General features: G+C 39.5%; 1 protein-coding gene across 1 annotated transcript; it reads left to right on the top strand.

Moving 5' to 3' along the window:
- The first annotated feature begins 1,674 nt into the window (after window positions 1–1,674).
- adrb2a (adrenoceptor beta 2, surface a) lies at window positions 1,675–7,132 on the top strand. The gene is made up of 2 exons (XM_074186863.2): window positions 1,675–1,944; window positions 2,270–7,132. The coding sequence occupies exon 2, from the start codon at window positions 2,270–2,272 to the stop codon at window positions 3,503–3,505; it is 1,236 nt and encodes a 411-aa protein (XP_074042964.2). The 5' UTR covers window positions 1,675–1,944; the 3' UTR covers window positions 3,506–7,132.
- The last annotated feature ends 6,633 nt before the right edge of the window (window positions 7,133–13,765 follow it).

Here is a 13,765-nt window from a genome sequence, read left to right as displayed (position 1 = left end):
TGAATATATGTGCCTATTCTTGTTGAGTGTCTAAGATAGTAGCTGCTGATAGGATCTCTAAACTTATGAACTTTAGTGAATGCCTTTTAAAGAGGCAGTTTTATGTATTTTATAGCCACATGGTGTCATTTATCTGTGAGACGCTAAAGATTTATCAAGTAACAATGTCACTTTCAGTTGTCATAAAAAAGCTGTACATGTCAAAAATGACTTGAAATAACTTTGTAATTTAATACCTTGAAATTAAAATAGTCTCTTTAAGAAACTCCACCTTCAGGAAGTCATCACAACATCGCTCCTCTGTTAACCCTTTAACAACATTTTTACCAGGGTTATGCAGAGAAGCAGATGCAGTTACACCAGGTGTTTGCTAATTGGCTAGTCTGTCGGAGCATCTAACAGCTGCAGGACAGCAGCTTTTGAGGTCTGTTCTTGGTCATGCCTGTGCTCAAGGCATGACTATTTGTCTTATTCTTAGTATTTTCAAAGAGTGCATCGTACGAAAGAAAATGGACCTATTAAAATTCATCTATCTTTGACCATCAACAACAATTATTAGGTGAGGGGCACCTGGACAGATTGTCAGCCAGCCTCAGCAAAACACAGAGACAGAGTCACACCATAGAACAATTTAGAGAGATTAATTAACCAAACAGGAAGCCTGGAAAGAACCCAGACACTCTGACTGGAGGTTGGATTATGCAAACTCAGGTCAGAAACACCCCAGGCTGGGATCTGAACCTCATACCTTCATTAAGAGTGCTACAAATTGCACCACAATTCCCATCTCAAATAATAATAATAATCAAATATTTTCAAAACGCAGTTAAATCTCAGTATGGCTCAGTCTTTTCTGATGCATTCAGTCACAATTTTCTTTCACTTATACTACATTTAGAGACTTTTTTGTTTGTTTGTTTTTTTTATTGAACTCTTTATATTTTAGTTCAATCTCAAAAACTTTGTGTTTGCTTGTTTAATACAAAGGCGCAATTCATAATCAATGGGTATTTGAATACATGCGCGTGAGTCTTTGCATAGTCCTTTTTATAGACTTGTCAGGATGGAATGCAAATTTCTGGTGACTCCAAAATGTTTTTTACTGGCAAAGCATTGCATGAGAGTTAGTCCTGAGGCATCTACACCCTGCAGATCGTCACTATGGAGTCCTATTAATAATGCAAGGTGTCATTTCATTGGTTGTGGCTGAAACCTTTTCAGAAGTAATTTCTAAATTGAAAAAAAAAGTTGAACACTGTGCCAAACACACACTCACTCAACAACATTCTAAGGTGTTGCCGCGACAAGAAGTCTGAGAAAACTCAACAGTCGATGAATCATAAATAATGTAGATCCAGTCATTTTCTAATTTGACTTTCCAGGTAAACCTGCTGTGAATCTACCACGATCGTACAAACAGTCCTAAGAGGGTCACTTGTTTTTAATGAGATCCAAATTAACAAACAAAGAGAGTGTAAAATTTCTCCTGTGTCCTGGAGTGTACCACACAACTAAATATTTTGACACCACTATAAACGAAGCATTCATTCTGGAACATATTTGCAACCTCTTTAAATATGTAAATTTTTACCCTTTGCCCGTGTTGCTGCTTTATTTCTCTCTCTCTCTCTCTCTTTTGCAGCCCTGCAACTCCAACCGCAGGGACAGTGTGTTCAAACTCCTGAGAGCTCTCAGCACCCTGCACAGCCTGGCTGCCTGATTGGCTGAGCGCTGACCATGATGTCATCACAGCGTGCTATAAGGGCTCTGACAAACAGCCTGGGAGACACATTAGAGGAAACACTGCTCAACTGACGGAGTCAGGAGTGAGACAGGCTAAGATTAAAAAAGTGGAGCGGGCATGTGACACTCTGCAGGAGTTATCCGCGCTCTGGCATCTGTACAGTGCAAGGCAAGCAGGACTCACAGCAACTACCTGTTGAGGTTCGTAGTGTGTTTTTTTTTCTTTTTTTAAAATGTTTTTTTGCAACATGTTTCTGAAGCTTCTTGGAAGAGATGTTGATATTTATGTTCTGTAAGTCTGCAGATTAGCCACTGAAATATTATTTTCTTTTTTTGTTAGTAATAGTTGTAAAATTACACATTCAAAACCTTAGTACAGAAAGTTTTGTTTTCTTTTCAGTTCAAGTAATTTTATCTTTTTCTCATGTATGTCATTGTGGTGTGTGTGCATGTGTGTGTGTGGGTGTGCGTGTGTGTGTGTGCGTGTGCGTGTGTGTGTGTGCCTGTCCACCTCTGGTCTCTCCAGATGGAAAATACGACGTTCTCTAGCACAGTAAACACCTCAACGACAGCAATCGCACCAGGCGAGAATGAGAAGGAACTCAAGATCTTCCTGGGAATAATCATGTCTCTACTTGTTCTGCTAATTGTTTTTGGAAACATCCTCGTCATAACCGCCATTGCCCGCTACCAGCGACTGCAGAACATGACCAACTGCTTCATCACATCCCTGGCCTGTGCTGACCTGGTCATGGGTCTTATTGTTGTTCCTTTTAGTGCCTGTAACGTCATTTTTGACAAATGGCACTTTGGTGTATTTTGGTGCAAATTCTGGACTGCCACTGATATCCTCTGTGTGACCGCCAGCATCGAGACACTGTGTGTCATAGCCCTAGACCGATATTTGGCCATTACTTCACCCTTTCGTTACCAATCAATGTTGACAAAGTGCAGAGCTCGAGTTTTGATTGTTATTGTGTGGGCGATTGCTGCGTTGATATCCTACATTCCCATCCACACGGAGTATGCATATTCAAACAAGACTGGTACAGATGTGAAATGCACACTTAATGATCCTGACTGTTGTGAGTTTCATGTCAGGCCCGAATATGCCATCGGCTCCTCCGTCATCTCGTTCTACATCCCTTTGTTCATCATGATTTTTGTGTACAGCCGTGTTTTCCAAGTGGCCAGGCGACAGCTGAAAAAGATCGACCAAAGCGTTGGACGCTTTCAAAACACCGACAGCAGCGACTTGAAGTCCCTAGAATCTAACAACGGATGGGGACTAAAAAAGGCAAAGTTTTGCCTTCGAGAACATAAAGCCTTAAAGACTCTGGGCATAATCATGGGGGTGTTCACCCTTTGTTGGCTGCCATTCTTTTTGCTCAACGTGGTGGTGACCATGACAAAACATAACCTCGAAATCCCCTTTAAAGTACTCAACTGGATCGGTTTCTCAAACTCTGCCTTCAATCCAATGATTTACTGCAGGAGTCCTGAGTTCAGGTACGCTTTCCAGGATATCCTCTGCCTGAAGAGGAATCACCTCAGCAACCCGGGACCGGTCAATGGATACGTCCACAGCCGCAACAGCTGGCAGAGTGAGCGACAGGGACGCAGTAAGGGCAGCTCAGATGATGGCGACCCCACTGAAAAGTGTCTGGGGAAATTGTCGGAGGTCTGCGGAGGAGAGGACAAAACCACAGACTCTAATGGAAACTGCAACAAAAGCCTACCAACTGTGACTACAAGCCTGTAGACTTGGAGCTGTGAGACTTTGCCCGGATGATTGTCACTGCCTTCATGAACTTTTGTTTTTTCCTCAATGGTCTGTTGAAGGTAAGGCCAGCCAAGGTGGCCTGCTGACTGCAATGATCCCTTTGAGCTGAGGAACGTATTTATTTTTCCCATCATTTCCACGTTTGATACTGTATTAGGATTTTATTTTTATTTTTTGTTACATACAAGATTTCTTTAAGCTACCTCAAACCTGCTTTACAATATTTTCGTGTTAACTGTCTTTGACATTGCGCCCGCTTTAGTTAAACTATTGTGGCATCTCAGATGGTTTTTTTTGTTGTGTTTTTTTTAACCATGTAATATGCTTTATGAAAGTCATAATTACAGATCGTCGTTTTCACATTTTCTGCTTTAAGCTCCTAGAGAAGGGTGACTTTCTTTCTAAATCAAGTCAGTTTCATTTTGAACATGCCTGCATGACAGAAAAACAAACAAAAAAAAAAACGCAAAACAAGGAACATATCTCTGTCAACGGTTTGCAGGCTGATGGGTTGCACCGCGTTGGTGTTACATTCCGATTTGCTAAGATGGCAATCTGCCATGTTTCTGTCTTTACCTGCGTCTGATTGTGGTAGCGTTAGAGACCGGCACCATGTGAAAACTGTAGACATACGTCTCCTGTTCTTGCATTTGACGTGCCGTTGCATTAGAGTGTGCTGTCAGCAGAACGCTTCAGAGATATGCTCCAGCGCTCGGAGATTCAGATCTTTCTGTTTAGGAGAACAACGCCTGTAATTAACGCTCTGCGAATGCTGTGATAAAACTTGAAAGCACGCGTTTGAGTTTTGAAATCCTAAAGATATCTGATGTCTCTTTAGGCAGAGAGTATGTGGTAGTATCGCAGTACTTTGAAAGGCTGCCCTCAAATGCATATAGATTTTTAAAATTCAGCAATTCAAAAAATATATAGATATTTAATTTATTTTTTATATCTGATTTCAAAGTTTGCTTCTGGACAGTCTAAAATGACACTGTTCATTCTCTCAGCTGGCTTCAGTGTACAGCACACCTTGGCATAAAAAGTCATAAAAACTATTAGCACTTTCTATCCTCTCTGTGAAACAGAAGCTCTGTTCCTTTGTTGAAATAAGCCCTTGTCATTTTTTCTTAGAAATTAGTGGTTGCTGTGTTTCGGTATATGCAGTGTTTATTGCAACCAGAGAGGCCATTTCCTCGTCGTGCAAGGGTACAAACCACACATGATAATAATAATAAACAGGGTGGCAACAGTTCCAGGGCCGAGACACAGAGCTAGTCGCTGTACTCAAATAAACGTAGAATTAAAAAAAATTAAAAAAGTAAAAAACAGTCCTTGCTCCTAAAAAGCACATCTTTGCCTGAGCCTTGTGACATTTCCCAGATTGTTCTCGGTGTGTGAGGATGTGTGCTCACGTCTGAAATCCATGGAACGGTTGGAAAAGGCGTTCAGGGCTCCACAGAGCCGTGTCGTCTCAGCTGCTCCAGTTGTTTCGCTCAGTTTCTGTCAGTCTTCTCTCAACGGGTCTAGATGTGCAGCCACCAGGAAATGCCCCGATCCAGCTGAGCCCTGCCCCAGTAAACATGAATAAACACATTATCTTTGTTGCTTAGTTTGACAATCAGATGATTCTGCACCCCCCCCCCCTCCCTCACCCCCCACCGTCCTCTCAGATGAAAGAAAAACCTGTTGGGGTTTCTAGTTTGCAGGTTCAAATAATACATGTCTTAAGACTGCTTTCTTATGTGTTTTCTCTTGACTTATGTTAAGTTTAATGGACATTAAGCACTTAGAGAAAAGGATCTCAATTTAGGAATTTGTCCTCTTTCCTTCAGATTAAATCGCTTCACAGGTCATTAGGCTGGACAGAGATAGCAGAGGTCTATCTTAAATCTCATTCCCCAGGTCAGTTAGGCTAAAGTTAGCTACTGAAGATGGGGAAGAGGAGCCGATCTTTTAGTGCATGTAGTCTCGCCTCTGTGTGGAGTGGGATCAGCTGATACTGTCAAAAGCATTGAACTTTGTTCCTTCAGAGGAAATCTTTATGTACTGTATCGCAAGGCGCTCTTATCGCCGATCCCTGGTCGAAGACATAACTACGCAGTCGTTTGTACGTCAGCGTGTGCCATGTGAAAAACAAGCTTTCCAGAACGTGGAGCCTTTTTCTTGGTCTTCTTTTATTTTTATTATTTTTATTTTTTTCTGTGCAGATTTACAGCTAAGTAAATGCAGGGGGTTGAATGTCAGAACACAGGTTCTTGAGGAAAACTTTCCCAACACTTTCACTGTAAGGCATGCTGAAACCACAAATCTGCTCAAAGTATTAGACCAAGTCTTAAAGATGATTCTTTTTGTTGTTGTTGTTGTTGTTGTTGTTTAATCTTGACAGTTTGATCCTGGGCTTAGCACTAAGCTACTAGACAGCCCTGCTTTCTTATTGTCTTAGATACATGCAATTTTTGGAAGCACTGTGCAAGTGATTGTTTGCATGTCTGTTATATATATTCGTGGTGTCATATTTGTGGATTCCTGCTGGCTCGCTTTGCAAGCGAACCTGTTTCAGCCCGAGCTCTGTGGGCTTTCAGCTCAAATTCCACACTGCTCCCTCCTGGCAGTGGCCTATCTTTGCACCTCAGCCGTTTCTCACTTATAAATGGTTACTGTTTTCTATCGATACTCCTGTATAGTAAGGAATGTAATTCACGCCTTCACATCCTCGGTGCTTGAGGATGCGACACTGTTATGTGCAATGAGTCTTGAATAATGAGCTGACACTACAACATTCCGGTCACAGCTGCTGTTTTATATCATGCTTACGACGCACATTCAGTTTTCCCCCCACCGCCACCAGTCACCTGTCTCCGATTACCCACCGATGCACCTACACCGGCTCGGCTAAGACAAAAAGATTCTGTTTTTAAAAGGATTACGGGTCACAGGTCAGACCAGTCTTACAGTTTGTTTTACCACTTGGCCTCGGGAGTTAATATCCAGCATATTTCAATGTAATAGACGACAGTGTGTGTGATAGATTGACATGTTAATGTGGTCCAAGTTCAGGTGGGGTAACTCAAATGTTACCCTCAAGGAATCACGTTTATTTTCAATGAATAAGTCCCTTTGTTCAACAACAACTCCTATTATGATTTACGAAAAGTCATTTCCCAGCCTAAAGCGGCACTGTATAGCACTTTTAAATATGTTAAAACATATTTCAGGTCACAAAAAAAAAAAAAACAAGTGTTCCCATTGGCATGTACTATAATGTTTCTACTTTTGAATAAAATAGTAATAAAAAAAAGTCACTAGAGTAATTATAGGAATGTGAATTTCCTATTAAAAAAACTTGTCTAAAAGAGCAAACCTGTTATATGTGAACTTTTTTCTTTTTTTTTTTTTTTTAAAGTGGTCAGAGTGAGATTATAGTCACTCAGTGGAATGTTTACTAAATGTTTGCAAGCTATTTTCGCACAATTTTCTTGTCATTGTTTGTTCAAGTCTTGGAGCTTGTTACATTATGTGGTTCCCTGTGGTATTTATTTAAAAAGAAAAGATACGTTTGTGATGTAACATTTTTATTGAAATAAATTATTTACATGTTTCATGTGATGTTCTGTGATGTGTTTTTTTTCCCTAAAGATTATATTCTTTTTTTTTTGTTTTTTGCTCTTTGGGTTTCATGCAGCACTTTCAGTCCCTTGTGAAACGTCTTCAGATCCCATTGAACCTTCTCACTCTATCGTTCTACATCCATAAATGTCAACGTTTTAGTGACAGACCTGCACATATAATCCTTAAGTGGGACAAAAATGCTAAAGATTTCTCAAAATATTTTGTAAGGAAATATCTAAAATGTGTGCCATGCAGCAGTAATATCAAATGCAACTAAATTAATTTGAGAGTCACTTTGTTTGTTTGCATCTAATTTAATTTCAACATTAATGCAGCTGTTCTGTTAAGGCCTGAGAGATTGCAGGCCCTCTGGGCTATGTCTCGAGTTTTGCCACAGAGTCTCAGTTGGGCTTGTTTCTGAACTTTTACTTTGCAATTCCAATTCTCGTAAATAGGCTTTAATCTAATCCACTGTTTTTGTAGCTCTGGTTGTAAATTTAAGCTTGCGGTTTTGCAGTGGACTTCCAAGATAGTTTCAACTCTATTTTTGCAGCTTTGAAGAGTTGGCTCCACCAACCAGTCTTAGTACTGCTTGTCTTATTGCTTGTTTACTGATGTTCTCTCACAAACTCATGAGGCCTTCACAGACACACAGGTGCACAATTTATTTCATCAGTTTGCTTTTAAAAGCAAATAGTTGCGCTGGACTTTATTTAGGAATATCGGAGTAAAGTGGTTTTGAAGATAAATGCACGCCTCCCTTTTCGGATTTTTGTATGTAAGAAAAAAAAGGGGAAATTGAATCATGTATTGTTTTTTCTTCCATTCCAGAATTATCCTGTGATCTGTGTTGATCTACCTCATAAAAACAGCAAAAATCCGTTGACGTTAATGATTGTTGTGTGACCAAATCTTAGGTTGGAGTTAATTTCTATAGCAAGACAATGTCAGCAGCCACATTTAACAGTAACACTTTATTTAGCAAATAATCCATTAAAAGTTGGCCCTTTTAATGGACTTTCAATGCAACCTTCAAAGAAACTTTGCAATAAAAGTCTCATTATTTACAGAATGACACTTCATTACAACAGTTGCAAACATTCATAAAAACTCCTTCATGTTCTCAACAGGTGTTATATAAATGACAGTCTCATGTCAGCCTTATGCACACCCAGTCATATAAAGAGTTATCCATTTTACTAATCCAGTAATTTGTGCCAAATGATTCAGAGAAGACATAAAGTCAAAGCAAGAGTACGTGACTGCCCTTTGCTCTAAGCGATCATAGATTGTACAGAAGTCCTGGATCTAATCAAATCGAGCTGCACAGTTAAACTAGTAGCTTCTTAGATATAAGATAGAGAGAGAAGTCTCAGAATTTGGCACAAAGTCATTGTTGAAAATGTGTTTTAGTTTTCCTCTATGAGTAATCGTGAGTGAACATAAAAAAAAAATGTGATGCCTAAGTGGTTGTCATGACTTCAAATGATGGGAGGCTGTACACTGAATTGAACCCTGTGGAGTTGTGTGCTAAACACCATATAATTTATGACTGATAGATTTTTTTTATATATACCGTCAACAGAACACACTGATAGTCATCCCTACTATACATGAATGAGCTTATAACAACATTCAAGGTGATAAAAAAGAAAAAAAAACTGCCTTATCAAGTCACCTACTGTACAGCACAATCTGTTTTATTGCAACTCTTCCCCGTCTGTCACGTCTGGTGGTTCATACACAAATATTCTCAGCAGTACAAAGGGTCAAAGTGGATTTAGTGCACAAGGAATTCCATCAGTGCTGTTTAAAGTTCTCCAAATGATAAAAATCTGTTTCAAGTCATAAATCACCACTTAATATATTTTGATGCTTTCTTCAAAGCATGTTTGCAATATGTTTCTCATTCACACACACACACTGGGGAGGAATGTTGAGTTCAAAGTCCTGCCTAGAAGCACGCTGCAATGTTGAGGAAAAAGAAATCAAGCCTCTAATCAGTCGACTGAATCAAAAGTAAAATATTCACTTCACAAGAGTTAAATTCAAAGTAAAAGTGGCTCTTAGATTAACTTTGTCTGTGTCGATATTTTGCATTTCTTTCCGAAATGAATCAATATTTAATAATGATAAGTTTCTTGTTACAGAACAGAATATCTGCTTTACTTTTAAGACATAAATACATGCATATAAAGAGAGTTAAGAGCTAAATATTAAGAACATGAATGTAATAAAAAGCACATTCCTGAATAATATTTGAAAGGCATTCAAATATTTTTTGGTAATATTTACTTTAAAGTCCGAGCTTATCTCTCTCCATTTGCTCAAAAACATTAAGTGAGATATTGAAAAATGCCCCAGCCTGGTGCTCACTGGGCCAAAGAAGGTATCAGGAAATCAAAAGAAAGCCTAATCTTACAGTCTCAAATAACTGGGTTTTGTCTTTACAACAAATATGTCGGGGTAGTTGAATGTGGACAGAGGAATGAAATGCAGACTTGCGTGGATGGTAGAAAAAAAAAACAGGATCAGGGGCCTTGAACAAACAAAAGAACAAACAAAAGCTGCGTAAGGGCAGGTAATCACACAGCCTGATGCTAATTAAAAACAAGGAATGTTTACATGTGAGTGAAAACAAAAGAGGAGAGGCATGTGCTGTGAAACATAATCAGATTCCAGTCATAAACTAAGGTAGCTAAGGAAATTTAGACTGGGGGGAAAGTGTTTGGGAAAATAAATGCAGGTGAACTAATTGGAAGCAGTGAACAGGTGGAGCAGCTACATATAAGTGCAACTGAGGACATCTAAAGACAACAGTCTGAAACTGCAGGGACACTTAATGAAGCAGTGGCAACTGAGAAAAATATAACAAAACCTCCGTTGAAAAGGTTTCGTATCTTTATATAAAGGTGCATGCAACCTGGAAAATGACACAAAAAAAAAATTGAAGAAAAAAAAACTCAAGAAACATCTCATGCTCAAAATTTCAACTGAAATTTTAAAATGGACCTTCCTGAGAGAATAAAATATTAAGCATGACTTATTTCCAGTCGCTGAATGGAGCTATCTGGCTGAATCATCAAAGATGAAGATAAAAAAAAAAACAATAAAACCCCACAGAATTAAGATTTTCTGTTTAACCTTTGATGAGGATGATCAATATTCCACAATATTAGGAGAAATTATTTTTGGAGATGTCCAAAAAAAAAAAAAAAAGGAATTTTAAAATTAAATTTCCACATCATGCTCCTTCTGCATGGTACTTCTTAAGTTCATCACTGAGTTGTCTGCCTTAAAGTTCATACTTCTGTTTCCATGGCATCTTCTTCTTCTGTAAACAGATCCACCCGTAAGCCCCTCCTCACTTTATCTTGACGTCTCATCTCAAATCCTCCCGTGCAGCATGACATCGCAATTTCATTTAAAGTCATATCAAATGTTCCGTGTCTTTCATGGGTTTAGACGCGCGCTGAGGCCGATCCACTGACATGTGTGCAAAATGGAAGGCTGCGAGATCAAACATCTGCTCCCTGGAGCCCTTAAAGGCAACACTTTGTGCCGAGAGAGAGAGAGAGAGAGAGAGAGAGAGAGAGAGAGAGAGAGAGAGAGAGAGAGAGAGAGAGAGAGAGAGAGAGAGAGAGAGAGAGAGAGAGAGAGAGAGAGAGAGAGAGAGAGAGAGAAAGAGAGAGAGAGAGAGAGAGAGAGAGAAACTTCCAGCAGTTGTGCGCAACTTCTTCTGCCAAGATTTTGTGCAGCCCTTCACATGAGCACATGCATAGTGATATCTATCACGTTACTTCAAGGGCCTACATTTACAGGTTCATATATAAATGGGATGTCTACCAATGTGTGCATGTAGCCAAATTTTCTGAAAAATGACAAAAATATATATAGGGTTTTGTTTGAGTACATGCTGCATGCATGGTGTGTGTGAGTAAAAACATTCTTTGATGGATCGATATGTCCCTTGGCATTAAAGAGCTCCAAGGCACCCTGCTGTTTGCAGCTGTTTTCCTCCCATAGGCACCACCATGTGGATGACCACTGATCTATGTAAACATGGCCACATTTTAAATAAGATATAAAAAAGGAGGCAATGTTATGAAAGAAAAAACACAACAACATTTATTTAATCAAATTTCAGATCATGTGTGATCACAATAAAATGTTGTTTTATTTTTTACAAAATCCTTCTGTTTCTTCATTTTTAAAAATCTTTTTAATATATTTAGTAGTTTTTTCACTAAACGTGCATGTTTTCATTACTGACAGCAGCAAAGTATTTTCAGTTCCTGTCTGCGGTCAGTCGTGCTTTCTCAGTAGAGGAAATTGCAACATATTTTAGTCGCTGCATGTTGGTGCGGTGACAAAATATAGCGGGCGCAATTTTCCCTTGCAGTAAATCTCTTTACACTCGAAAGCACGCCACTTTTGCACAATTAGCCGCTCATTTGTCGGAACTTCTGCATCCCTTAAAACTAGAAATTGATTCAACAATTCTGAAGAATATCATCTGGCTTTTCCCATGTGGAGTTTGCATGTTCTCCTTTTTTCACATGTGGGTTTTCACATGTTACTCCGACTTCCTCTTGTGTGCTGAATTTCCTCCCAGCACACACATGAGTCACATGTGTTTATTCACACGGTTGTTTGTCCTTCACGTCTCCGAGAAGAATTGGTGAGCTATCCAAGAGACAGCAGCCCCACTGATTGCCGGAGAGAAAAGGTGCAAGCAAACGCGATGGTCAAATTTCATGGCAGAAATCCACGAGGCAGACACAGACAATTGAATCAACATCTGGTGAAAACTATACGTCCGCTCCTGTGACTCTGTTTGAGCGCACTTACTGTAGAGACAGGGAGTCAGGAAGAAAGCACAAAACGTGGACAGAAACGATTGCTTTGGTTCTGTTGCTGAAGCAAAAGTCCTGTCTGATCAACTCCTCTCTCAAGCCATCAATTTTGTAACATTTCCCAGATTTAAAAAACAGCTTCAGTTCAGGCCTATTCCTATATCTTGGTGCAAGTCAGCTAAACGTTTATGATTTACTTCCAGCACTGCTTTTTCTAAAGTGGAGTAAAAACTGGTTTTCAATCATTTGAGCTCGTTGTTCAGGAACTCGCAAAAGTATTTACACTCCCTGAACTTTTTCACATTTTAAGTTATAAGAAAAAATAATAATTATTATGTATTTTTCACAGGTTGAAATTTGACAGACCAACACAGAGCATTCAATAATAGTTGGAACGGAAGAACAAAAATATATTTGACACAGCTGAAAGGATTTTGGGGTGTGTTTCTACTAGCTGGTCACATTTGCAGACTGAAATTTCTGCTCATTCTTCTTTCAGAACAGCTCAAGCTCGGTCGGTTTGGGCAAAGAGTCATTGCACGGTTGATGTGCATGGGGCAGGGCCGGCCCAAGGATGTATGGGGCCTCAAGCATTATTACCCTTGGGGCCCCTGTTCTTGTGAAGAACGTCACCGCCGCTGACAGTGTTTTAACATTACGGTGTAATCTGGGAGAGGATAGCAAAGATGGATAATTGGTTATTATTTGTTAAGATGTATATTGGTTGTGTTTAGAGACACCAAAGAGATGCTTAGTTTGCTTATATCTTGGTTCAGACATATTATTCTGCATTTTGACCAGAAAACACAATCTCTGGTCTTATCTAACCATAGCAACTTCCTCCACCTTTTTATTGTGTTCTCTGCCTGTCCGAGCTTTTTCCTGTCAACAAAGTCTTTCTCCTTTCCACTTTTCCCTAAAAGTCAAAATTGTGGAGTGCACAATTTGTCTTGTCCATCTGAATGATAATATTCTTGACTTTGTTCCTTTTGAATTCTCTCTCTATTTCTTCCCCCCGGCTGGTGGTAGGTCATGTGGCTGCAATTTGTTCCATGTATTTTTCATTTTCGACCATGAATTAAACAAACTTTACTGGGGGTAATGTTTTATGACTTCACCCTGCTTTACAGTTTTCCATCCCTGAGCTGCTTGCCTTGTTTGCTCACTAATATTCTCTATCAAACCCACACAGCACAGCTGTTTTACACAGATTAAGTAGCTACTTTAATATTTTTCTTCCTCACTGTGAAGCAAGTTGTTAATGTCTCTGGTGACTCCTGATACTTTCCTTTCAGCAGAGAAAGAAAATAAACAGAGAAAAGCTCAGCTGCTGTATTGTCTCAGAGTGTAAGGCAGAGCCGTGAAAAAAAAACACACAAAAAAACGGACTACAATATGCACACATCTGCTGGTTGCTTAAAATGAAAAATGTGTTTTTACAGTGATTATGAGAGGTCAAGAACGTTTTTTCTTGAAATTAGTCCTGCAAGTTGTCACGAGTAATAAGGTAAGTGCTCACAGTGAGCAGGAAGTGTTCCTGGAGTTTGCTTCAAAGACCAGCTTCTTACTTTTTGTGACTGCTGATAATGACTGGCACGTTGTCGCAGACCAAAGGGGATGCAGTGTAATGATACCACTTTAGCTGTTCCTGAGCTCCTTTCTTTCCCTTCCCATTGCTAATGCCTCAATTTTCTGACTAAATTACCACCATCATTTGCCTCCGAGCAATCAATGTGACTTCCAGCCAGCTCCTCTGCATTGTATTCTTAATGGT

This window comes from Poecilia reticulata, chromosome 10 (assembly GCF_904066995.2).
Source record: "Poecilia reticulata chromosome 10, P_reticulata-male-v2, whole genome shotgun sequence".
Lineage (NCBI taxonomy): Eukaryota > Metazoa > Chordata > Actinopteri > Cyprinodontiformes > Poeciliidae > Poecilia > Poecilia reticulata.
The sequence above is the reverse complement of the archived record's forward strand: the minus strand, read 5'-3'. Positions and strand labels throughout refer to the sequence as shown.

Bases quoted from the DNA above. Each gene is read 5' to 3' on its own strand.
- adrb2a (XM_074186863.2), top strand. From the start codon at position 2,270: ATGGAAAATACGACGTTCTCTAGCACAGTAAACACCTCAACGACAGCA.